General features: G+C 43.0%; 1 protein-coding gene across 1 annotated transcript; it reads right to left on the reverse strand.

Moving 5' to 3' along the window:
* Positions 1-131: 131 nt before the first annotated feature.
* GOT2 (glutamic-oxaloacetic transaminase 2) lies at positions 132-24067 on the reverse strand. The gene is made up of 10 exons (XM_019455743.2): positions 23869-24067; positions 11807-11963; positions 10034-10162; positions 8987-9046; positions 8018-8179; positions 7689-7793; positions 6442-6592; positions 5835-6000; positions 1947-2097; positions 132-1352 (listed from the first exon to the last, which is right to left on the reverse strand). Exons 1-10 carry the CDS (start codon positions 23955-23957, stop codon positions 1230-1232), a joined length of 1293 nt encoding a protein of 430 aa, XP_019311288.2. The 5' UTR covers positions 23958-24067; the 3' UTR covers positions 132-1229.
* Positions 24068-24649: the final 582 nt, after the last annotated feature.

Consider the following 24649-nt stretch of genomic DNA (forward strand, 5'->3'; position numbering starts at 1 on the left):
TTTACATTCGGAACAGCTAACACACCCACTGGCTTATGGGCAGCTGAACATGACCGCACACTTCTGGGACACAGAGCCACTCTCACCCTTTCCTCCCATTAAAGAAAAACATAACATAGCAGACAGTGGTTGGGTCTACAGTATCTTTATTTTAAACAGAGAAACCAGGCTGCAAGAAGTCTACGTGATCGGAGCAGATGGCGGTTTTCTTTCCAGAGGGTGAAGCCTGAGCCTAGCTGGCAGCACACAAAGGTTAAAACCAAAGCCCAGATATCCTCTTTCCTGGTCTGCCCTGCACGGCCTGCTCATGATGCGAGATGAGAGACTGCACGACCACACTGGATGAAGCGAGGGGTCCAACTGGGCAGAGGCGACACCTCGACAGGAGACCATCATTGAAGAGGACACGAAAATCAAGTGCAGTGACTTACTCTCTGCTATTCTCTGATGAGAAAGGTGAGGGTATGGGATGAACGGTAAAATGTGTTCTTCATTCTTCAAGTAAGTAAATCCTATAGGATGGGGTTGATGATCAATTGAGCAAGAGAAGAGGGTGAAAATCTAGGCTAGTTATAGATCTCTGTGCGTAAGGAAAAGAACAGCAATGATAAGGGAGAAGAGAGGAACATTAAAATGCCTGAAAGTATTAAAAAGAAGGGCCTTTTTCCCCCCTTAAATAAGACAGGAAACAGTATCTTTTATTTTCCTCGCTGCAATGGCAGCAGACTTGCTGGTTTTCATGAAACATGATTTCTGGAACAAGGTCTGTTGATAAGCTTGCTCAATCACGGGAGGACACGGGACTGACTGCTAATGTTAGAATGAGGTCTTCCCACAACACCTCTTGTAGGTGCTACTCTCGTGCTGGATCTGCAGAGGTGCCCCAACACCATATGGTGTTCCAGTTAAAGCTTCAGAAACATTGCAATGGCATGATCGACAGGTTTTTTTGGGCTTTCTTGTACATGTAAACTCTTGGAACAGCTGGAGTTAAAGCATGAGCAGGAGTTTGGTTTTGAGCCACAAAGTTTCAGACACCAGCCACAGATGCCTCTGCCCTATTTCACTACATGTTCTTCTCTGAGAAACACAATGGTTGAGTGTTAAGTACTGTCTCTGAAAAGAAATGACCTGCTCACCGCCACCCACCCTCCTCCTTCCTCTGTGTGAATCTCACAACAGCAGAGGCTGTAGACAGGAAGGCTGTTTGTTCTTTCTCAGCAGGGAAATTACTTGGTGACCTGGTGAATGGCGTGGGCAAGGTAGCCCACGTTGCCCGAGGTGACTCCTGCCACAGAGATGCGGCCATCCTTTGTCATGTAGATGGAGAATTCCTTGGTCAGCCTCTCCACCTGCAGAGAAAAGAGTACAGGAGCACTCCCAGGCAGGGGGGTTTGCCCAGCCAGGTGTGGCACGGTGGCCAAGTGTTAAAACAGGAAAATAACAGAAAACTCTATTTTCTCGTTTAAACCCTATTCCCAGAATTTGGTAGGCTAGTGCAGAGGGAGAGAAGGACAAAATGCTATCTTAAAGTAGGATGAAGAATACCGAGGTGTGGACAGGCAAAAAAAAAAAAAAAAAAAAAATCAAATCTCATTTCAGCATTTGTAGGAAAGATAGATCCAGAATCCAGCTATGGAACAGCTATGTCTCCTATCAATATTCAGGCTCCTTTTGGTTTGGGAAACTCTTCAGAGAAGCAGCAGTGGTCACAAAAATGATCAAAACATGCTCTGCTCCTCAGCAGTGTGCAACCTCATGGGGGACACAGACAGGTAAATGACTAAGAACAAAACAAAATGAATGCTACACTCTTCCTTTACCTAAAAGGGCTTCAAACGACTGTTTTAACAGTAATCTGAACAGCTAAGTGATCTATGAGGAATTCCATCATTTTGCAAAGACTCATCAGTTGGTCAGCTGAGGAGAAACTGGAGTCCACTCACCTGTTCAGGCTTTAGTCCTGTGAAACAAAACATGCCAATCTGGTCAGTGATGTGCTGCCAGTTGTGGGAGGAGCCCTCCTTCTTGAGGTTGGAGACCAGCTGAGTCCTCATGCTAATGATGCGGTCAGCCATGCCTTTTACTTCCTGCAACCTGTGCAAAAACCCACCAAGATGCAGCTCAATTCCGGACAAGCACGGACAGACAAGCCACAGCTGACATGAGTATTCCCCTAGTGTGCCTCAATTCTTTGTCCTATCCTGAGTTATATGCTAGTTATAGCCTTCTGTTTTCTATTAGAACACTATTTTGATTAGGCAGCTAAAATGATTAACATAATTGAGTTATTAAGAAAAATGAAAGAACGACTCAAACCTAGGAAGGCTAAAGTTCTCCATACTTTATGTGGGGGCAAAAGTTGTGTTTTAAATAGTAAACTATGACTTTATTTTTAACATGGATGGAAGAAACACTCCTGCGTTTGCAGTTAAGACAGTGCACTGGGAGGCTACAATGTGCCAAGCCATGTGCTAGGTGGTAGGGAGAAAGGGGGCTTGAGACATAGTCCTTGCCTGTAAATCTTACAACTTGACACTGGGAACAAACCTGGGAACAACCAACTATGGAACGAGGCAAGAGAAGGTAAGAACCCATAGAACAGTGCTGTGTTGAAGGCCCCAGGAAGAGATGTAATTCTATCTGGGTGGCTGAAAGGAGTCCTGATCCACATGGCTCACTCGGTTCTGTACATAATCACTGCTTTCCTCAGAATCTCCTCTTCCCATTCTATTCCTATGGCTCTAGAGGAAATTCTTATCTGTTCTCAGCAACTAGACGACTGTGGAAACATTTATAGTTTACCCCCAGTTCTTATGTGTTCACATTCTTTAACCACCTATGATGAGGCCATACACAGAACAGATCACAATCGCCAATTACAAGTCAAATGAGAGTCCTAGTCATTTGTGACTCGTTAAACATTTACAATTGGGCACTTGCTCCTAAAAACATGGATTTGTCCTCCCTTGGAAAAGTTGGCAAGTTGGCAACTCGGCACTAGCAGAGTGATTACTGGCTGGAGCTGGAGCCCTGGCCCTTCTAGGGATGGCACTGGGTTTACATTTCCTATGGTTCCATCTCTCCAGCTCCATTTACTTTGAGGCCGGGGTGCTAAAGGCAGGGAGTGTGACCACGGCCAGATCCAGAGAAACTTTGGTGAAGCCCTTCCGTGCTCCCTGCTACCCATAGAATGAATGTCTGACTTCTCAAGATACCAGTGAAGGTGCTCCATGATCTATCTGCTCCCACCTTCCCAGCTTTGCTGCCTTCTCCATCCTCCTCCCACTCAGTGTCTCTGCCACAAAAAACCACTTGGGACTTTTGATGCACATCGTGTAATGTGTGGCTTTCTTCATGTACATCTGTCCAGTTTTCATTTACTCTTCATCTCCTTTGGGGGAAAAAAAGCCGCCTTTTCTCTTCAAGGCACAGCCCGCATGCTGCTGTCTTCATTAGGTCCTCCCTCATTTCCCCCTAGAATCGATGGCTGCTCCTTTCATCCGCCTTTATTCCTTGTCTCTTTTATCAATGCCATACATGTACCTTTCTCACTGGATTATAAACTCTACAGGTAGAAATGTCTTACTCATCCAGCATACTACCTTTGTCATCTTTGTACACTACAGACTTTCGATGTGTACTGATGTGCACACATTAAAAAAAAAAAAGCTTAGTATAATTCTAAGAGACAAATCGAAACTAATCCTACAACACGCATATATAGGAGTAAAATATATAGTATGTTACAATGATGAAAAATAGTGAAGAAAAAAGCTGGGTTATAGTGACTATATTTACAGTTAATTTTTTCCCTCTCCTAAACTTTCTGAAATGTACTTACACGTTAATGCTATAATGGAAAAAAGTAGAATTTAAAAAGTAGTTAATATTTTGGTAAGCCTTCCATGGACTACTGAACTGAAAGAACTACCCTGAACCAGACTTACTTCAATGTTTCACAGGATTAATTTAAGGTAGAAAGAGTAGCTGTCATGTGAAAAGTTGGGGGGTTGCAGATACAGTTCCTTGCAGACAGCAGACAACAGATTTAGCTTTTTTCTTCAGGAAGCTACTCAGGAATCGATTCCCCCAATTAACTGGCTACACAGGACAAACTCTTGTTATAACAAATCACATCGTTCATGGGCATCTTGGCTTTTTTTTTTTTTTTAAAGTTTGTTTATTTATTTGGTGGGGTGGGGAGAGAAAACACGAGCAGGGAAGGGGCAGAGGGAGAAAGACAATTCCAAGCAGGCTCCACACTTTCAGCACAGAGCCCAATGTGGGGCTTGTACCCACAAACTGTGAGATCATGACCTGGGCCGAAATCATGAGTCGGACACTTAATTGACTGAGCCACCCAGATGCCCCTTGGTTAATTAACTTTGAATTATATACAGCAGGGGGTTAGCAAACTTTTTATTTTTTACTTTTTAAATTTTTTTATTTTTTTAAAGTTCCAGTACAGTTAGCATGGAAAACTTTTTATGAAGGGCTAAATTATAAATTTGTTAGGTTTTGTGGGCCATTTGCTCTCTGTCACAACTACTAAATTCTGCTATATGGCATAAAAGCAGCCACACGTAATTCATCAAAAATGGGTGTGGCTGTGTTCCAATAAAACTTTACAAGAACAGGGAACAAACGAGATTTGATCCACAGAAGTTTGCCAACCTCTGATCTAGAGCAAGATTTTCTAAATTGTGTCAGGACCCATTAGTAGGTGATAAAGTTTTTCTAAATTGTGTGTCATGACTCATGAGTAGGTCATAAATTCAAGGTAGATGGATGCAACTGGCATTCAGGAAATATTAAAAAAAAAAAAAAAAAAAGAAAATATTAAAATATAACACACAAAGGGGCGCCTGGGTGACTCGGTTTGGTGTTCAACTTTGGCTCAGGTCATGATCTCAGTTTGTGGGTTTGAGCCCCGCACCAGGCTCTGTGCTGACAACTCAGAGCCTGGAGCATGCTTTGGGTTCTGTGTCTCCCTCTCTCTCTGACCCTTTTTTCTTTTTTTTGATTTTTTTAACGTTTATTTCTGAGACAGAGAGAGAGAGACAAAAGGAGAGAGAGGGAGACACAGAATCCAAAGCAGGCGCTAGGCTCTGAGCTGTCAGCACAGAGCCTGATGCAGGGCTTGAACCCACAAACTGCGATATCATGACCTGAGCCGAAGTTGGCTGCCCAACCGACTGAGCCACCAAGGTGCCCCCATCTCTGACCCTCTCTTGCTCATGCTCTCTCTCCCTCGTAAAAATAAATAAACATTAAAAAAAATTTAAGTATAACACATGAAGCCTAATATTAAGTTTGGACAACCATGTCAGTTATATATATGTTTACAGGTAATGTGTTCAGAGTCATGATACAAAATATCTGTCTTATGTGGACTGTGGTTAAAGAGATCGAGTAACACTAAGAGCACAGGGGCCAAGAGATTCAGACGGTAGGAAAAATAAAAACTGAAAATCAGCAGAAATACTGATTCGGTGGTAGTTATTACTAGGATTAAGAACCAAAAATATGGTGTTCTTAAAAAAGTTTTCCTATGTAAGGTACTTCAATTTGAACTCAATTTGAGGAGAAGGCAGGTTTACTTAGCATGGAGATAATGGAATAAAAAACCCTGCCATTTCTCAATCATTTGTCTCCAATGTATTTATTTGAAAGTGCTAAAAAAAAAAATGCCCACTCCTCTCTCCCTTCTCCCTCTTCCATACATGGAGGCTGCGTGATATTTGTATGTCAGTAGTTGCTGATTATAAAGGAGCTTTGAAAGATCAGTGGTGGGACAGACAGATGGCTGGGTAGTGGCAGTGTGCTCTTACCATTGTTTTCGCAGGTCAGGGCTGGTTAGGATGGTCGAGGCGATCCGGGCCCCGTTGATTGGAGGGTTGGAATACATGGGACGGATCAAGATCTTCAACTGTGACTCCACCCTTTTGGCTTCATCAGCATCTTTGCAGACCACAGTGAAGGCTCCCACACGCTCACCTGAGAAAACAAAAAGGGATCCTGTCTTCTAGTTTTCCAATCTAAAATGCTGAAGCAAATCATGATTCAATTTGCTACATGTTATGCTTCCATCAGCAACGTCACAAAAATATGTTATAAATAAAAACCTTTCAACATCCAGTATGGTGACTTTAGAGACAACAGAAAGAAAGTCTGAGAACTCAAAGGTCTCTTAATATATCCAACTTCTTGGCTCATGGAACGGTTACTTCTTGTTTAGAGAAACAATAGTTTTCTCTGCTGGAGGAATTCAGAGACACAAAAGATGATGTGACTAAGATCAGTTAGATCCATGTTACTGGTCTTTCCTCTCTGGGTAACACACACGCATGGACAGGCACAGACACTCTGTGGTGTCCTTTTCCAGCGCTTCTCCAATCTCACTGGGACAGACATCACAGACTGGGGCCTTCCACTTACCGTACAAGCCCATGTTCTTGGCATAGGATTGGCAGAGACAAACGTTAATGCCCTGTTCGATGAAGTGGCGTACAGCCCAGGCGTCCTTGTTACCATCACCGCTGGCAAAGCCCTGGTAGGCCATGTCAAAGAATGCAAAGAGGTTGTTTTTCTGGGAAGGAAAGAGAAGAGCAAAGCTTTAGGGAGTCCTTCTCAAGACAACCCACATGGCTGCCTGTGCTTATTGGGACGACGTCTGCCTCACATAGAGTCAACACAGTTTTCTCTCCAACTGGCAATTTGGAGATGTTTAATTTTCCTTGAGTTAAGGTTATCATTATATATGTTTTTACTTTGGTGGATATGGTCCCTCAAAAAGACATTAAGAAAAGAGACTCTTAATTTCAGTCTTCCCAGAAAGCTGCTTGATCCAACAGGAAGCTCTTTTCAGGCCCACAGGAGTCTGGGTAATTATTGTGGTCCAGTCGACACAGGACCAGCATCAGCCTTTTCTGGGGCTAATGTAACTCTGGCAGCCTCACCTCATACCCAGAAATCATGGGAAGGCCTCATGAGAACCATCTCATCTTCAAAGTGCTCTCTGAATGTTCTTTCTCTGTCCCCCCTCCCCCACCCCAATCTCATTTTATTTATACCTTAGGTTTGACAGAATGTAAAGAAAGGGAAACCAAAAGAAGTGAAAACGCGGACATAAGGCAAGAGAAATATTTTCCTCCCTTGGAATTTTTTTTTAAGTAAACTCTATCCCCAATGTGGGGCTCAAGCTCTAGATTCTGAGATCATGAGTTACACAGTCTACCCACTGAGCCACCAATGTGCCCCTCCTCCATTAAAATTTTGACTAGGGCCTTCTCTGACAGCTGATGCTGTGAATGGTAATGGCAACGCTGAGCAAACAGGCAAGGATAGGAGGGGACATGAAACAGTGTACAAAAGATGAACAAGTAACAAGGACCAGGGCAAACGACAGACATCCCGGGACCAGTGGGTACCCACTGTACAGGCTGGTCAATGACAAGATTTATCAGAATTCCCCACATCCAGGCTGAGGAACAAAAATTACTTGCAAGCTGCTCACGTATCATCAATTAAGAACTGCTAATTATGCAAATGAGACGTTCTTTCCTGACAACTTAACAATGTGGGCTCAAGGGTAATTAATTCTCATTGTTAAGACTTTGCCAAGGCAAACATCTAAGACTAGTTACTGAACACAGAACTGTCACCAGTCAGTTCAGTCTCCTTACCTTTACCACTGTTGCTATTTCCTTCCACTGCTCAGGGCGAGGGTCCACTCCCGTGGGATTGTGGGCACAGGCATGCAGGAGAAGAACACTTTGCTGTGGCATTTTCTAAAAAGACAACCAACAGATGATTTTGCAGCCCTCAACAAGACAATTTACCTGAAATGCTGTAGGGTCACTATTTTTGATCAATGAAGATAATATGAGCTCTGAGAATTAGCTCATCCCCAGTATTTTAAGTCAGATATTGAGACTGAGATGTGAGGCATCAAATCTCCACAAGGAAGCTTGTTCCTTCACCCCTCTTGCCCTTCAGGGCAAGCCACACTTACCGAAATGTCCTCTATAGCGCCTGTGAAGTCAAAGCCACATGTCTTGGGGTCATAGTATCGATAACCGTGTAGCTGCATGCCAGCGTCCCTGAAGATGGGTGTGTGATTTCCCCAGGATGGTTTGGGCAGATAAACATCTCGGCTGAACTTAAAAAATCTTTGCTAAAAAATGGGATGAAAGGGAATGGAAAAATGAAGGAAAAATAAAGTGACATATTTTATGGAGGAAGACATTTTTCTCTATTTTTCTCTTCAGTTTATCTCAATGACTGAGAGACAGTAATGACTGAGAGATGGTATGACTCAGCATCAAGACTGCCTGGGTTGGAATCCAGGCTCTGACAAGGAAACTGGCTGTGTAGTTAGGGACCTCTCTGGGCCTCACTTTCTTCATTTGTAAAATAGCATTAAATGAACCTCCTTCATAAAGATTAACTGAGTTAAAACAAAAGCTGCTAGTAACAGATATGTGCTCAATAAATTATATTTATTGTTATTATAATTTCTAAATTTTAATTATTTGAGAGAGGGGGAGAGAGAGAGAGAGAGAGAGAGAGAGAGAGAGAACATGTTCACGGGGAAGGGGCAGAGAGAGACGAAGGGTGAGAGAATCCCAAGCAGGCTCCACACTATCAGCAGAGAGCCTGATGCAGGACTCGAACCCACTAACCGTGAAAACATGACCAGAGGCAAAACCAAGAGTCAAATGCTTAACTGACTGAGCCACCCAGGTGCCTTATTATTATTATATCTTCCTTGTAGTTTTTAAGTACTTTTTTTTTTAAACTTAAATCCAAATTAGTTAAAGTACTTTCATATTCCTTACCCCTGACTCCATTTATCAGAGAATAGGAAATCTTCCAATTATGTGGAAAGAAGTCAGCAAACACACATGCAATAGGAAAACACCCTCCTCCTCAGCTTACAGACTGTCTTACAGCTCTTTCCTGAAGGAGTTTCCAGACTCACCAGAAAACTGGCTCCAATCCTCAAGGCCCCGGTTCCAGAAATGGTCTGCACGGTGACATACTGAAGGAGAGACACCACTGTCAGGGAGGTCCAACACTCGCTAGAGGCCCACAGATACAGAACTGAGGCCAAGCCCACAGAGCAGTACTCTGTAGTCATTGCCCTTCATTTTTCAGAAGTTGAAGACAATGTTCCAAATGGGTATTTGCAAACGAGAAAATAGCACTAATTGTTTCATTTCCTCATTTGCTAAGAGACAGATTGATTCTCCTTAGAGTTCTCAAAACAGCCACTTCTTCAGTTTCCAACACCTTTGCTGATGGAGAAGCTAATTCCTTAGGGCTTGTTATTAGTATCATATGGTATATGAGAAACTTTCAGGACCCAAACTCACTCCCCATGAATAAGGGCTAATTTATATATACACCATGGTCACTACATTAAAATATTCTAGAATTATACAAAATTCAATGCGTCTCTGAACATCAAAGCTCCTTGAAAAGCGAATCAATACATTATAATAATATTGCTACATTTTATTATTTTTTAAAAGTTTATTTATTTTGAGTGAGGAGGGGCAGGGGAAGGAGAGAGAATCCCAAGCATGCTCTGCACTGTCAGCACAGAGCCTGATGCGGGGCTCAAACTCACGAACCGTGAGATCATGACCCGAGATGAAGTCAGACACTCACTTAACCGACTGAGCCACCCAGGCGTCCTGTAGTTTGTCCTTTCATTTTTTAAGTTTCTAAAGCATATTCAGTACAAGATAAACATAAGCATACACAGAGCAGTGTCAAATCTTCAATCAAATTACTATTCCATTTTCAGGACTACTGCTGCATTTTTGGGATTGGTGTTATATGAAATCGTTTATTTAACAAGTGCCAACTTACTTTCTAAAGGAGACATATTAGCAATAGTGTGGTTATTGCAAACAACCATCACACAAAGTGATGTATCTCTATTTGTTTAAATTAGTTCACATTTGTTTAAACTGTTAAATTTAAACACAGACCGTAGGATGCCAGAGTCTGCTCTGCTTACCCGGCTACTTTTCAACACTTCATTGTTCTCACCCAGGGCTAGTTCTGCAGATGCCTTACAAAATTCAGCAAGTCCTGCAATGGGCAGGTATTCTTTGTCCAAATTTTTTGCAGCAATCTGGGCCTCTGCCTAGACAAGAGAAAATGCACCCGCTTAGTTTCTTCTCCTTACCTGGAATTACTGTAATTAATATTTAATGTTTTATAACTTAACCATATATATTCAATATAAAGGAAGTAAAGCCTTGTTTTTATTTTGGAAGTACTGTCCAAGGAAAAGGGTTAAGTACTACATCTGAAACTAATATTACATTGCATGTTAACTGGAATCTAAAGAAAATCTTGAAAACACAAAAATAAATAAATACAAACTATAAAAAAAGTAGAATACTTAATATTTTATATTGCAGAACAGAAATATTTCTGATTTTTAAAATCATATATATATTTTTTATATGGTTTAGGTTTTTATATGAATGGGTACAGTGTTCTCTTGGTCAATATTTAATATAAAATGGCATTCTTGGAATGCACAAGAACAAGGTTTACGAGCAACACTTAAAACACTTATAAGTAGATATGAGATGATAAAATCAAACTAAATACATAAAAAAGTAGTATTTCAAGGCATACGCCAGTCTCAGAACTTCAAAGCGTTAACAGTAACAGCCACATATCTTCATGCTTTGGAGACGGAGGCGTGGCTGTCCCTTTAGCTGTGTGAGTCTCAGCAAATTAGTAACCTTCCTGAATCTCAGCTGAATGGGGGAACAACTTGAAGGATGTACAAGAGCTTGTGGTGGTGTTCCAGCCTGTAAAATAGCTAATACTTGCTGAGTACTTTAAACTGACTTGCTGAGACCAGAGCAATTTCTGCATGACCTGAGACCCAGCAGCCAGCAGTTTTCAATGGGTCTTCTCCTCACAATTGAGCCCTTTTTTTGTACTCAGAGAGTCATAGAGAGGACACCTAACCCACACTCCCACACTTTTGGAAGAAATTTCTTCTTCCAGTGGTTCATTCAGGCCATGTTCTATTATTTCAGTGGCTCATGAGGGCTGGGCCAGCCTGCTGTATAGTGTGAAGCTCAGATGGTTAGAAAGTTCCTTATCCTCACCTGGAAGTATTCTTTTGAAACGTTCACTCACTGTGCCTGTATGGGGGAATGATGCATCACCACCCCACTTTGAGAAGTGACAAAGAAGCATTCATATATCAACAGAGGAGGTGCAGAGGGAAGGGACACTCATACTTTCTTTCAAAAAAACTGTTGTAAGAGGATTATTTAAAGTTATAATGATAACCAATAGAAAAACTACTAATAAAAATACAACAAAAATAAAACAAATTATTCTACAGTGCAGTAGGAAGAAAGGACAGAGCATGCCTGTGTGAGAGCTTTATTAAGGCAATCAACATGAGAGGAAATGGAAAATAACCACAGTAACCCTCATCCACAAAGGGCTATTCTTATCACCAAAAGGCAATGTTTAATTCTTCGTCCTTATGTGCACCCTCAGGATTAAATACGAGACGATGCCTGCTTCAGTAGAAAATCATGTAAGTTCAATCTTGAAAAAGACCACACAGTTCCAATCTGTCACTTTTACAGCCAAGGAGACCACAGCAGACAACCTGAGTCATTCAAGCAGTTAGTGCCAGAACTAGAACCCAGGTCTCCCGACTCCCAGTGTGGCGCTCTTTCTGCCACTCTCTAGGAGCTCTCTCCAGTTTAACCACCCTGGGAAGGCAGGAGATGAACAGCAAACTCACCTTCCGGACACTAGGAAGCACATAGGGCTTTCCATTATCGTCCCGGTAGGCACCAACTCCCAGATTCATCTTTTTGCTGTTGGTGTCTCTCTTAAAGGCTTCTGTGACTCCCAGGATGGGATCTGGGGGCCCCATCTCCACATGGGTCCACCAGGAGCTGAAATGGGAAATAAAATGAAATCAGTCATAGTAGCTAGATTTCCATGGCCAGAGACTTCTCAGATCTGCTGAAAATCCATCTCTTTGCAGAAGAATGCAGAAGACCAAAGACTTTAACACAAATGCAAGGAGGAGAAGGTGGATGGGGAGGACAGGGTGCATGTGTAGGCTTTTAAAGTAGCCCACACCTGTCCTGAATTCCCAGGCAAAGAGGGCTATGAGAAACAGAGTGGCAAAAGATGACACAAAAGAAGCAAACAAGGGCAAGAGTATTATGTGATACTGTCCCCTCAAAGGGGCTTGGGTTTTATCTTGTTCTCAAAATTATTAAGGGGTATCTTTTGGAGAACTTGTTAAAAATACAGGTTCCTGGGGTACCTGGCTGGCTCAGTCGGGTAAGTGTCCGACTTCAGCTCAGGTCGTGATCTCACAATTTTTGAGTTCGAGCCCCGCATCGGACTCTGTGCTGAGAACCCAGAGCCTGGAGCCTGCTTTGGATTCTGTGTCTCCCTCTCTCTCTGCCCATCCCTCACTAGATCTTGCTCTCAAAAATAAATAAAAACATTAAAAAAAAAATACAGGTTCCTGTGTGTCTCATCTTGGATATAATGAGAACATGTGGAGTCATTAAAGTTTTGTTTTCTTTGGGTGTGAGGAGGGTTAGGGTTGTTGATCAGGTAAGGGGAGTGGCATGGATAGCCTTGCCTTTTTTTTTTTTTTTTTTTTAACGTTTATTCATTTTTGAGACAGGGAGAGACAGAGCATGAACAAGGGAGGGTCAGAGAGAGGGAGACACAGAATATGAAGCAGGCTCCAGGCTCTGAGCTGTCAGCACAGAGCCCGACGCGGGGCTAGAACTCACGGACCACAAGATCATGACCTGAGCCGAAGTCAGCCGCCCAACCGACTGGGCCACCCAGGCGCCCCAGCCTTGCCTTTTTAGAGCCCATCTTCGAGCAAGGTGGGGCACTGAATGCAGAGTGGTCAGAGTAGAAGCAGAAGGATCACTCACTGCACTGGCTCATTACATGGCCAGAGAGTTAAAGGAGGGCCTGAATGAGGATGGGGCAGTAGGGCTTGAGAGGAAGACAGAATTTTGAGGTATTTAGGAATTAAAAATCAACAAGAACTGCTTGTAACATCCTACTGATTCCTTCACTACTTACAAAGTTAAAAAATCCTGGACCATGTTCATTATTCTTTATTTATACAAGAGTCACGATTTTACCTTAAAAAATTATCTTGTAAAAAAAATTATCCCTTAATAGTCTTGGGGTGGTGGGGGCGGGGGGAGGTCATCCACCAGGGCCAGGTGAACTGTATTGCCAGGGAAGTATACATCTGTCCTCAGTGCCCTGAGGTAATCTCAAGAGGCAACAGAACCTTTTTTTTGGCAATAGAACTTTAAAGCTTTTCTTTTAAAAGTTTATTTATTTAGAGAGAATGCGAGTGAGCAGAGTAGGGGCAGAGAGAGAGAGAGAGAGAGAGAGAGAGAGAGAGAGAGAGAGAGAGAGAATGAATGAATGAATCAGAAGCAGGCTCCACACAGCACAGAGCCCGATGCAGGGCTTGATCCCATGAACTCTAGATCATGACCTGAGCTGAAATTAAGAGTCTGACACTCAATCTACTAAGCCACCCTGGCACTCCAAGGCAACAGAGCTTTAAATTTCTGAGGCTTGTTTCTCTGGCTTGTTCTCCACCCCCTAGTGATTTGGGGTTTTGTTTCTGTTCCATGTATGGCCAATAAGCTAGTCCTCATTGGCAGCAATGACTGTGAATCTGGTTTTATGATCTGACCATTCAGTAATTTCTGTAAATGGACAGCAAAGATATATTCTCTGTTGGGTGAGAGATGACACATAATATGGTTTATTGTTTGTGTGATTTTGTTTCTTTTTTTTAATCAGAATTGTGAGGTTTTTATTTGTGTTTATTCTCTGTGTGTTTCAGACCTAAAGAGCTGAAGTTTTAGACCTAAAGAGCTATAAGATCTCTATGTGTCTGTAATTCAGAAAGGCTTTTTTGTTTTGCCTCTGAGTGTCTGAATGTGAAATGTCTTCCAGCTCTGGAGGGTACTGATAAATTGGATTATAAAAATCTCAAAGGCACTCTGTTCTGATTGTGTTATAGGGACTGAATTCCTATTACTTTAAATGTGCTAGACAAAAGTTTTTTCTTAAAGAAACTAACTCAGAAATGTTTAAAAAATTCAAGTTCACATAAATGAGATAAACCTTTGAGACTAGTTTAACTGATATAATAAAAGTAGCTATGTCTTCTAGGGTGCCTGAGTGGCTTACTCAGTTAAGTGTCTGACTTTTGATCTCAGCTGAAGTCTTTATCTCAGGGTTGTGAGTTCAAGCCCCTTATGGGGCTCCATGTGGGGTGTGAGGCTTAGGGAAAAAAAAAAAAAGCTAGGTCTTTTATTTAGACACAGCATACATTATATTCTATGTGGCTTTGTTTTTCCTAAACTTACATTGGTTTACTCATACTATACACAAAGCATTCCTAATATAATGTTTGAAATTATGAAAAATCTGAATTTGTGTTCAACTAATTATTCTGACATATTTTCACCTCATACCTGTCAGAATGGCTAAAATCAAAGACACAAGAAATAAGTGTCAGCTAGGATGTGGAGGAAAAGGAACCTTCATGCACTGTTGGTGGGAATGCAAACTGGTGCAGCCACTGGGGAAAAGACTATGGAGATACCTCAAAAAGTGAAAAATAGAGGACACATGGCTGGCTCAGTGGGTAGAGTACGTGACTCTTGATCTGAGGGTCGTGAGTTTGATCCCCATGTTGGGTGTTGAGAGTACTTAAAGAAGAAAACAACAACAAAAGTTAAAAAAACAAACACATAGGGGCGCCTGGATGGCTCAGTCGGTTAAGCATCCGACTTCGGCTCAGGTCATGATCTCGCGGTTCGTGAGTTCAAGCCCCCGCGTTGGGCTCTGTGCTGACAGCTCAGAGCCTGGAGCCTGTTTCAGATTCTGTGTCTCCCTCTCTCTCTCACCCTCCCCTGTTCATGCTCTGTCTCTGTCTCAAAAATAAATAAACGTTAAAAAAAAAAATTAAAAAAAAATTAAAAAAAAAAACAACAAATAGAACTGCCATATGCTCCAGTAATTCCACTATGAAGTATTTACCCAAAGAAAACAAAAACACTAATTCGAAAGATATATGCACCCCTATGTTTATTGCAGCATCATCATAACAGCTAAGATAGAAGCAGCCCAAGTGCCCATCCACAGATGAATGAGAAGATATAGTATACATACACAATGGAATATGACTCAGCTATAAAAAAGAATGAAGTCTTGTCATTTACAACAACACAGATGGATCTAGAGGGCATAATGCTAAGTGAAATAAGCCAGTCACAGAAAGACAAATACTGTATCATTTAACACATATGTGGAATTTATGAAACAAAATAAATGGAGACCAACAAAAAACCAGACTCTCAAATATAGAGAACTGATGGTTTCCAGAGGGGTGGTGGGTGGGGAATGGGTAAAAACAGGTAAAAGGGATTAATTAAGAGCCCACTTAGATTGATGAACACTGAGTAATGCATAGAATTGCTGTACCCTTATGTTGCATAACCGAAACTAATATAATAATGCTGTATGTTAATTATACTTAAACTAAAAAAATAAAAAATTATGTATCTTTTTTATTAACTTTTATTAGTAGGTTAAATTTCTTAGAATGGTTTTAGATTTACAGAAAATTGAGCAGCTAGTACAGAGTTCCCACAACTTGCCCCCCAACAGTTTCCTCTTACTACTAACATTTTATATTTGTAGAGTACTTTTGTTACAATTAATGAACCGACACATTAAGCCCACAATTTATTTAGATTTCTTTAGTTTTTACCTAATGTCCTATTTCTGTTATAAAGTTCCACCCAGGATACCATATTACATTTACTTGTCATGTCTCCTGAGGCTTCTCTTGGTGATGACAGTTTCAGACATGCCTTGCTTTTTTTTATCACCTTGACAATTTTGGGGAGTACTGGTCAGGCATATTGCAGGGTACCCCTCTATTGGATTTGATATTTTTCTCATTAGACCGGAGTTATGGGTATTTAGAAGAAAAATAATGTATTTTGTAATGTGTTAGCTTGAAGACAATTCCCAAGACCTTTAAGTAACTTAAAATCGTGGACTAATTTAATTATGAGTTAAAGGGTTAATCACTGGATTCTTAGACAATTTCTAAGAGAGGATATAGACACATTTATTACTAAACATAATTCAAATTTCATATATTTTTACTTTTTATTTTTACATAGGCTAGAAGGCTATAGCTTTGGGTCATTTTCGTAAGCATGTTGTTGCCATTTCAAGAAAGCGTAGGGGTGCCTGGGTGGCTCAGTTGGTTAAGCATTCGACTTCAGCTCAGGTCATGATCTCAGTTCTTGAGTGCCAGCCCCATGTCTGGCTCTGTGCCGACAACTCAGAGACTGGAGTGTGCTTCAGATTCTGTGTCTCCCCCTCTCTCTGCCCGTTCCTCGCTCATGCTCTGTCTCTCTCTCTTAAAAATAAACAAACATTAAAAAAAAAAGAGAGAATATATATAAAAGAAAGTATAAAAGGGATATGTGTGTGGCTACAGAAGCTGAACTATGTGCACCCACTAGTCTGCTAAAATGCTTGCGCAGGACTGGCATCAATGCCCGCCCCCTCAGTTTTGTCCGTGAAATGGAAGGTACTTTGGCTAAAAGTTATTTTTGTAAAGTTTACTTATTTTGAGAGAAAGAGTGGGGGAGAGAGAGGGATAGAGAATCTGAAGCAGGCTCTGCAGTGAGCCAGACATGGGGCTCGATCTCATCACTGTGAGATCATGACCTGAGTGGAAATCAAGAGTTGGAGGCTTAACTGATACAACTACCCAGGCATCCTGGCTAAAAGTTATTCAAAAAAAATTTTTTTTCTTAAACATTTATTTTTGAGAGACAGAGTGAGACAGAGCATGAGTGGGGGAGGGGCAGAGAGAGGGGGGTACACAGAATCCAAAGCAGGCTCCAGGCTCTGAGCTGTCAGCACAGAGTCTGACATGGGGCTCGAACTCATGGACTGCGAAATCATGACCTGAGCCAAAGTCAGACGCTTAACCGAATGAGCTACCCAGGTGCCTCTAAAAGTTATTAAAAAAAAAAAAAAAAAAAATTAATGTTTATTTATTTTTGACAGAGAGAGACAGAGACACACACAGCATGAGTGGGGGAGGGGCAGAGAGAGGGGAACACAGAATCCGAAGCAGGCTCCAGGCTCTGAGTTGTCAGCACAGAGCCCAATATGGGGCTCGAACTCATGGACCGCGAGATCTTGCCCTGAGCCAAAGTCGGACGCTCAACTGACTGAGTCACCCAGGCACCCCTAAAAGTTATTTTTAATGAGTGGTTGGGACTATACTCAGATCAACTGTGACAAGAGAAGTACAACTTTGTGTATGTTTTAGTCTTTCAAAGAAAAAAAAAGTCATGTTGTTCTAAAGCTGTGATCTTTACACATTTTGGTCTTTGGATCTGTTTTTCCTCTTAAAACTTGTTGAGGGTCTGAAAGAGCTTTTATTTATGTGGGGTATAACTACCAATATTTACTGTATCAGAAATTAAAACTAAGAATCTCTTATACTAGAGTATCAGCTTGTTCCAAATATGAAAGAGCATATAAGGACAAAACTTGCAAAGTGAATTTTGTCTTGATTCATAAAAACTAAGTCTGAAAAGAAGCTAAGAAATGTGTTAACATTTTTTAAAAGTCTGCTTATTCTTCCTTGGTTCAGTGATTAATGACTTTATAATATAAAAGGTTATTTTCTACCTTCTGTGTTATATGCCTATACAGTGGAGATTCTGTGTTTTACCAGAATACTTCTTTATGCTTTATGTTGATTCTTATGTCCAAAAACAAAACACAGTTCCTCATATATGAAGGAACTAAGGTTCTTTACAATCATGTTGTATGTTTAATTCAATATTTTCTCATTTTAATTAAATAGGTAAACAATGATTAATTCTCAGATACTCAAAATCCTATTTTAATCAAGTGACCAAATATCACCTAACAATTTTTTTGATCTGGCCTTCTCAAACTGAATCCTAAACATAGAAAACATAAAACTTCCAGGCTATCTTTCATCTAAACCTACTGAGAGATTTTTTATTTTTATTTTTTAGCTACTGAGAGATTTTTTAAAAACTATTTTATTTATTTTTGAGAGAGTGTAAGTGGGGGAGGGGCAGAGGATCCCACGCAGGCTGACAGTAGCGAGTTGATGTGGGGCTTGAACTCACAAACCATGAAATCATGACCCGAGCTGAAGTTGGACGCTCAACCAACTGAGCCACCCAGTGCCCCACTACTGTGAGATTTCTAAGAGTGCACCCAAGAAGCACCATCTATGTTTCTAACACACACTCTCAGCAGCAGGATGCATTAATGTATCAAAACTGAGGTTTTACCTCATAGTAAATTACTGTTCTGAAAAAAAGATTACCCCTTTTCTTCAGGATAAATTAGCAAAAAGCTCTTTACAGATTCAGATTACAGAAAGTCTTTATGATTGTCTAAATCAATCACTGAGAATGTGCTATGTGCTAAGAGCTGGGAATATCAGTGAGAGTAAAACAACCCCTGACTATCTACCACATTAGCCCAGTGGGGTGACCTGTAGGCAGGCTGGGGCCGGAGGATGACCTTCAGCGATAAAGACAGGCTCAGAGCACAGAATATTAGTTTTAAGAGACCGAGGAGAGGACCTAATAACCTGGGAAAGGGGGAGATAGTATAGGCTTAGAAGGCTTGCAGGAAGAGGTGACACATGAGCTAAGTGCTACCGATGAGAGGAGGAAAAAGGCGTTCCCAGCAGAGGCATAAGAAAGGCTAAGGGTGAGGGGCGCCTGGGTGGCGCAGTCGGTTAAGCGTCCGACTTCAGCCAGGTCACGATCTCGCGGTCCGTGAGTTTGAGCCCCGCGTCAGGCTCTGGGCTGATGGCTCGGAGCCTGGAGCCTGTTTCCGATTCTGTGTCTCCCTCTCTCTCTGACCCTCCCCCGTTCATGCTCTGTCTCTCTCTGTCCCAAAAATAAATAAAAAACGTTGAAAAAAAAAAAGAAAGGCTAAGGGTGAAAAAGAGCTGGGGGCAGAGGGGTGGCAGGGGGAGTGCTGCAGGGAAAGGTGAAAGCTAGGGAAGCAAGGTTCCAAATTACCCAGGTGAAATAGCTCAAGTTCCTTTAGTAATCACTTATCCAATCTCAACCAAATGTTTCAGCACAGCACAGTGAAAGTTCTCTACGGTCACCACGCTGACAAGCTCAGTGAATTATTCAGAATTTCTTTTCTGAAAATGATTCTCTTGAACTAGTCAGTGGCCAGTCAGCACTCGTTCATTTCATTCCTCCACGAGGCACCCTGGATGGCTCAGCACAGCATTACAGAGTTAAATTTATGCTCTCCTGACAAGTTGAAACTGCCTCTGTATTAATAGCTGTAATTGTGACATATAGTTAATTCTGTTATCAAAGGGTAGATTATTCCATTTTTGGATTTCCCAGACTTTTATTAGCCTGCCTCGGATAATGTCAGTACTCGGCAAACTGCACGGATTCAAATAACAGCTCAGCTGCCTACAAGCCTGTGTGCGCACAGGCAAGCCAATTACATCTCAACCTTCCTTATACATGAGCACAGGGGCGCCTGGGTGGCGCAGTCGGTTAAGCGTCCGACTTCAGCCAGGTCACGATCTCGCGGTCCGTGAGTTCGAGCCCCGCGTCAGGCTCTGGGCTGATGGCTCGGAGCCTGGAGCCTGTTTCCGATTCTGTGTTTCCCTCTCTCTCTGCCCCTCCCCCGTTCATGCTCTGTCTCTCTCTGTCCCAAAAATAAATTAAAAACGTTGAAAAAAATTAAAAAAAAAAAAAAAGTAAATACATGAGCACATAACAGTACCCACCTTACAGAGTTGTTATAAGGATGAAAGGAGTTATTAAATATAAAACACTCAGAGCCTGGAATAGGATGAGTGCTTGCTGTTCACTGGTATCATTGCTACTAAATCATTCCTTCTATGCTTCTATTCTACCGTGCCAGTATGGAGCCTGGCAAGGCAAGTATGTAGATAATTCAAGAAGGAAATGGTCATAATTTTATGACCAAATACAGGTCTTTCTTGCTTTTCAGTTATTTGTTTAAAATGTTTATTTATTTGAGAAACAGAGAACATGCCCGAGGGGCAGAGCTAGGAGACAGAGAATCCCAAGCAGGCTCCATGCCACCTTGGAGCCTGATGCATGGCTTGAACTCTCAAACCATGCGGTCATGACCCGAGCCAAAACCAGGAGTCAGATGCTTAACTGACTGAGTTACCCAGGTGCCTCTTGCTTTTCAATTGCTACTAGTTTTCCTACAGTTTTGAGAGACATTATCATTACCATCCATCTCCCTCATTAGCTTTACTGCCAGGACTCAAAACCCCTCTGTTCTTTTTCATTGTTGTAGGCTGCTTAGTTGTTCCCGTACCTAAGCAATAGTAAGAAACAGATACCTTGAAACAACTTCTGACCTGGGCCTGAAGAAAACTTCCTTTATTTCCTACCCACAGTTTAGACCCTGAAAGCTTGCAGCCACCTGCCTCTATATATCCCTGCCATTAACTGGTGAGTGAAAGGAATACTTTGAATGTCAAAGACCTATTATAGAAAACCTGCAGGAAGCAACTGTCATTTCAAAACAGATGTCTTGGTCTCTAAGGCCTTTAATCAACAATGACAGGACTGCTGCCCCAAGCCACAAGGACAGAAGGTGCCATTCTTATTAAATGATGTGAAAAGCACTTATTCATCAAGTTCTTTACAAAGTTTATTGAGTACAGAGATTCTCTGAGAAACCAAAGCCTCAAGTCTTCTGGCAGGGATCTGATCAAGAGCGGAATCTTTCTTTTTCTGAGCACACAGTATATATGAGGCACCCAGACGCCTCTGGAGTGTATCTTTTAAGAATTCTAAAAGCAACTACACCATATTGAATCTTAATCTAAATACAGGAGCATGGATACCCAATTTGATTAGTTCTACATTAGTAATCATGTTCAGAACCTCTATGCCCATCATCATTCCCTTCCTTAAAACTGTAAAGACTATACCCACAATGTAAGAACCATGATGTTTTCAAGGGACAGTACTAGCTGAAAACAAGAGTGCTAGGGACAAAACTGATGCTGATAACCTGTGGCCTACAAAGTGATTCCTACAAATGTACTTTGGACAAGTGCAAAAAACCTCAGCCATTGAGCAATGTTGGCTAACAAACCAAAAGATGTTAGGTACAAACTATTCAGATAAGCTTTTCTAAATCAAATGTCTTGTAATTTTCCTGGGAACCTACCTGGCGCTTTAAAATTAAAATAGCTTAGGGGCGCCTGGGTGGCTCAGTCAGTTAAGTGGCCGACTTCAGCTCAGGTCATGATCTAGCGGTCCGTGAGTTCGAGCCCCACATCAGGCTCTGTGCTGACAGCTCAGAGCCTGGAGCCTGTTTCAGATTCTGTGTCTCCCTCTCTCTGACCCTCCCCCGTTCATGCTCTGTCTCTCTCTGTCTCAAAAATAAACGTTAAAAAAAAATTTAAAATTAAAATAGCTTAGGGACACCTGGGTGGCTCAGTCGGTTGAGCGGCCGACTTCAGCTCAGGTCATGATCTAGCGGTCCGTGAGTTCAAGCCCCACATCAGGCTCTGTGCTGACAGCTCAGAGCCTGGAGCCTGCTTCGGATTCTGTGTCCCCCTCTCTCTCTGCCCCTCCCCCACTAACAGTCTGTCTCTCTCTCCTTCAAAAATAAATATTAAAAAAACTAAAAAAACTAAAATTAAAATAGTTTAAAATATATAGTTTAAGAATAGTTAAAAAAATGTTTTCCTTCACATTCTTATTTTATTTTGAATTGTGGTGCTCGATCTCACAACTGTGAGATCACAATCAAGAGTTGGTCACTTAACCAACTAAGCCACCTAGGCGCCCCCACATTCTTATTTTAAAATAAGAAGAGAAGTTAATTAATTTGCTCAAGATCACAGAGTTAAAAATGGGAAAGATAGTACAATTTTGATCTTCTAGCTACTGGTTATTATACAACTACCACACACTGCCTTTCCAAAGGGTCTCGTGATACTCCTTCAGTTATTTCACAAAAAATTAAATAATCAGAATTAAGAACAGATCATTATAGGCTCTATTACCCAATTAAGTATCATTGCTTAAACCTGAACAGCACCTCCTCAACTACAGGCACTCAACTATTTTAAGGCTTTATATCAGGGAACAAAGTAGGTAAGGTCTCTGCCCCCGTGGAATGTACATTCTAATTGTGAGAAGACTGAAAAGAAAAATGAGTCAGCCACTCAAACTCAAAGAATGACTAAAAGGTCACACCCATAGGGATTTTCACCAAGCACTTTAAGTAAGCTTTAGGACACGCAGCCAAATTTATAAAACAATAATTAATTTAAGGTTACTACAATGTTGAAAGACTTTCTCTTGCCCATCGTTTTAGGCACCCCTTTCCAAACTGGCTGCGTGAATGATAACCACTCCCTAATTCTGGCTCACTAGGTAGCATGGCTTAAAGAGCACACCTTGACATAGGGCCAAGGAGGAGCCAAATCTGGGAGAGAAGGAGCAGTGAAAGCCCAGACAAAATTGTACTGCCAAGAGTGCGAGGCTCCGTAAGGACACACTTCTGCTGACTTGAAGACAACGCGCATACAATCAAAGGAAAGGCCAAGACACATAAAAGAGGCCAAGGCTTTGCTCCTTGTAGTCAATATCTAGCTGGAGGTGGGCTGGAGACTAGATTCATTAGGTGGTACTTAAGGATCCGGTCCCAAATCGCCTTCTTGAGTGAATCAATCGCCTGGCTCAGGTCTCCACCAGGAAGGAATTACTAATTCGCTTTAAACTCCGTGCTTTTTAATGGCAATACTTAGCACGCAGGGCTTAATGACATATTTATAATTTTTTGAGTGGCACCTGTTTCCCCGTCAGGCGTGTTCACCGCAGCCTCCATCATTAGCATCGGGTCTAGTACCTGGCTCATAGCTGACGAAGTATTTACTGAATGAGAGCAGAGCGAGGTGGAGAGGAAGAACGGTGACTTCTCTACAATCAGACCCCCTAAGGGCAAACAAAACGGAGGTGAACTACACCTCTGTTCTTTTCCAAGCAAAGGGGTCACCGGCGACATAGCCGCTAACGCGGATGGGAGGATGCCGCCCGCCAAGGTCAGGGGATGCAGAAAAGAAAGCTGGGCTGGAAAGCCAGGGCCTCGGCGGGGTACCTTCCTCTCGAGTACTTCCTACTCCCAGGCCCACGACCGGCAGTACGCCGCGGCCCTGCCAACCCTGCTTAGGCCCGAAGGCGGACACGATAGGTGAGCCCCGCCGTGCCCCAGGGCAGCCCATCAAGGGCACCCGCGCCCCTCCGCGCCGCAGCCAACCGGTGCGAGGCAGCCTCGGCGGCGCAGCCAATGGGCGCCAGGCCGGCCGGGCCCGGCACCTCAGCCCCGCTTGCTCTCCCCTCGCCGCCCCACCCCCACCGCGCCGAATCCGCGTCTCGTGACCCCCCACCCTTGAATGGAAGTCCGGGTGCCGTAGAGGGCCACACTGCCTAACCCCGGGGAACGCGCTGACACGTTCTCCTGCAGTCCTGGGGGCAAAGGAGAGGGTTACTTTGAGGCGCCGGCGCTCAATTTTCAGCGCCCAGTGAGGCCGAAGGGGTGTCAGAGAAAGCATGTGTGTGGTGCTTGCGTCTGCGGGGAGGGGGGATATGTCCGGGGGCGCCCGCAGCCCGGCTGGGCAGGCCTGTTGTCCCCAGCTCCGTCTCCGTCTGTCCTGCTTACCTGGCTCTGGCAGAAGCCGCGGCAGCGAGGCCCGGGTGGAAAGTGGCGGCGACCCCGGACAGGACGCGGCCGGTGTGCAGCAGGGCCATGGTGGGCGGCGAGAAGGCAGTGGGTAGCTGCAGGACGGAGCGGAGGGCCAACGGGCGCACACACGGAGGCGCGGGCTGCTTCTGAAGGTAAGGACAGCGACTTCCCGGGGGCGGCTAGAGCGGCCGCCCGCCGGTCTGAGCCGCGTTACAGCGCACCCTGGCGGCCGGAGCGCAGCGGCGAGGCCAAGGCTGGGCGGTGGGTGGGCTGGGCGGTGGGTGGGCGGGGCGGCCCCCGAGTCTGCACCACGCCCCTCCAAGCAGACTCCGGCCACGTGGTTCCGGAGAATGGTGACGACACCGTATATTAAGGTTCAAAGAGCTTGAATACCTTTTTCGTTTAATCACCGTGGACCGGACAGTGGAGGTAGTTGCTTTTATGCCAGTTTGAAACATGAGAAAATTTAGGCTGGTGTAGTTGAAGTAGTTTGCCTACAGCCATACATCCAACTGAGTATTTCGCTAAGTGTGTATCACTTCACCTTCTTCCCGAGTGTGTGTGTGTGTGTGTGTGTGTGTGTGTGTGTGTGTGCGTTTAAATCTCTGTTTGTAGAAGATAACAGGCCTGTCTCGTGGGGTATTTGTGAGGATTAAGTGAGATTAGCCGCTTATGTCTAAAAACAGGGCTTGGTTTAGTAAGCACGAGATAACCTGTGGTTGTTAATGACAAACTTGTGTTTGTCAAATCCTGCAGT

The sequence above is a fragment of the Panthera pardus genome, unplaced genomic scaffold (assembly GCF_024362965.1).
Source record: "Panthera pardus isolate Hobbes unplaced genomic scaffold, ASM2436296v1 HiC_scaffold_18, whole genome shotgun sequence".
NCBI classification, from domain to species: Eukaryota; Metazoa; Chordata; class Mammalia; order Carnivora; family Felidae; genus Panthera; species Panthera pardus.

Coding starts and splice junctions, on each gene's coding strand:
- GOT2 (XM_019455743.2), bottom strand. CDS start 23,957: ATGGCCCTGCTGCACACCGGCCGCGTCCTGTCCGGGGTCGCCGCCACT. Junction 11,964..23,868: donor GCGGCTTCTGCCAGAGCCAG/GTAAGCAGGACA, acceptor TTCCCATTTCAG/CTCCTGGTGGACCCATGTGG. Junction 1,353..1,946: donor CAGGACTAAAGCCTGAACAG/GTGAGTGGACTC, acceptor TTTTCTCTGCAG/GTGGAGAGGCTGACCAAGGA.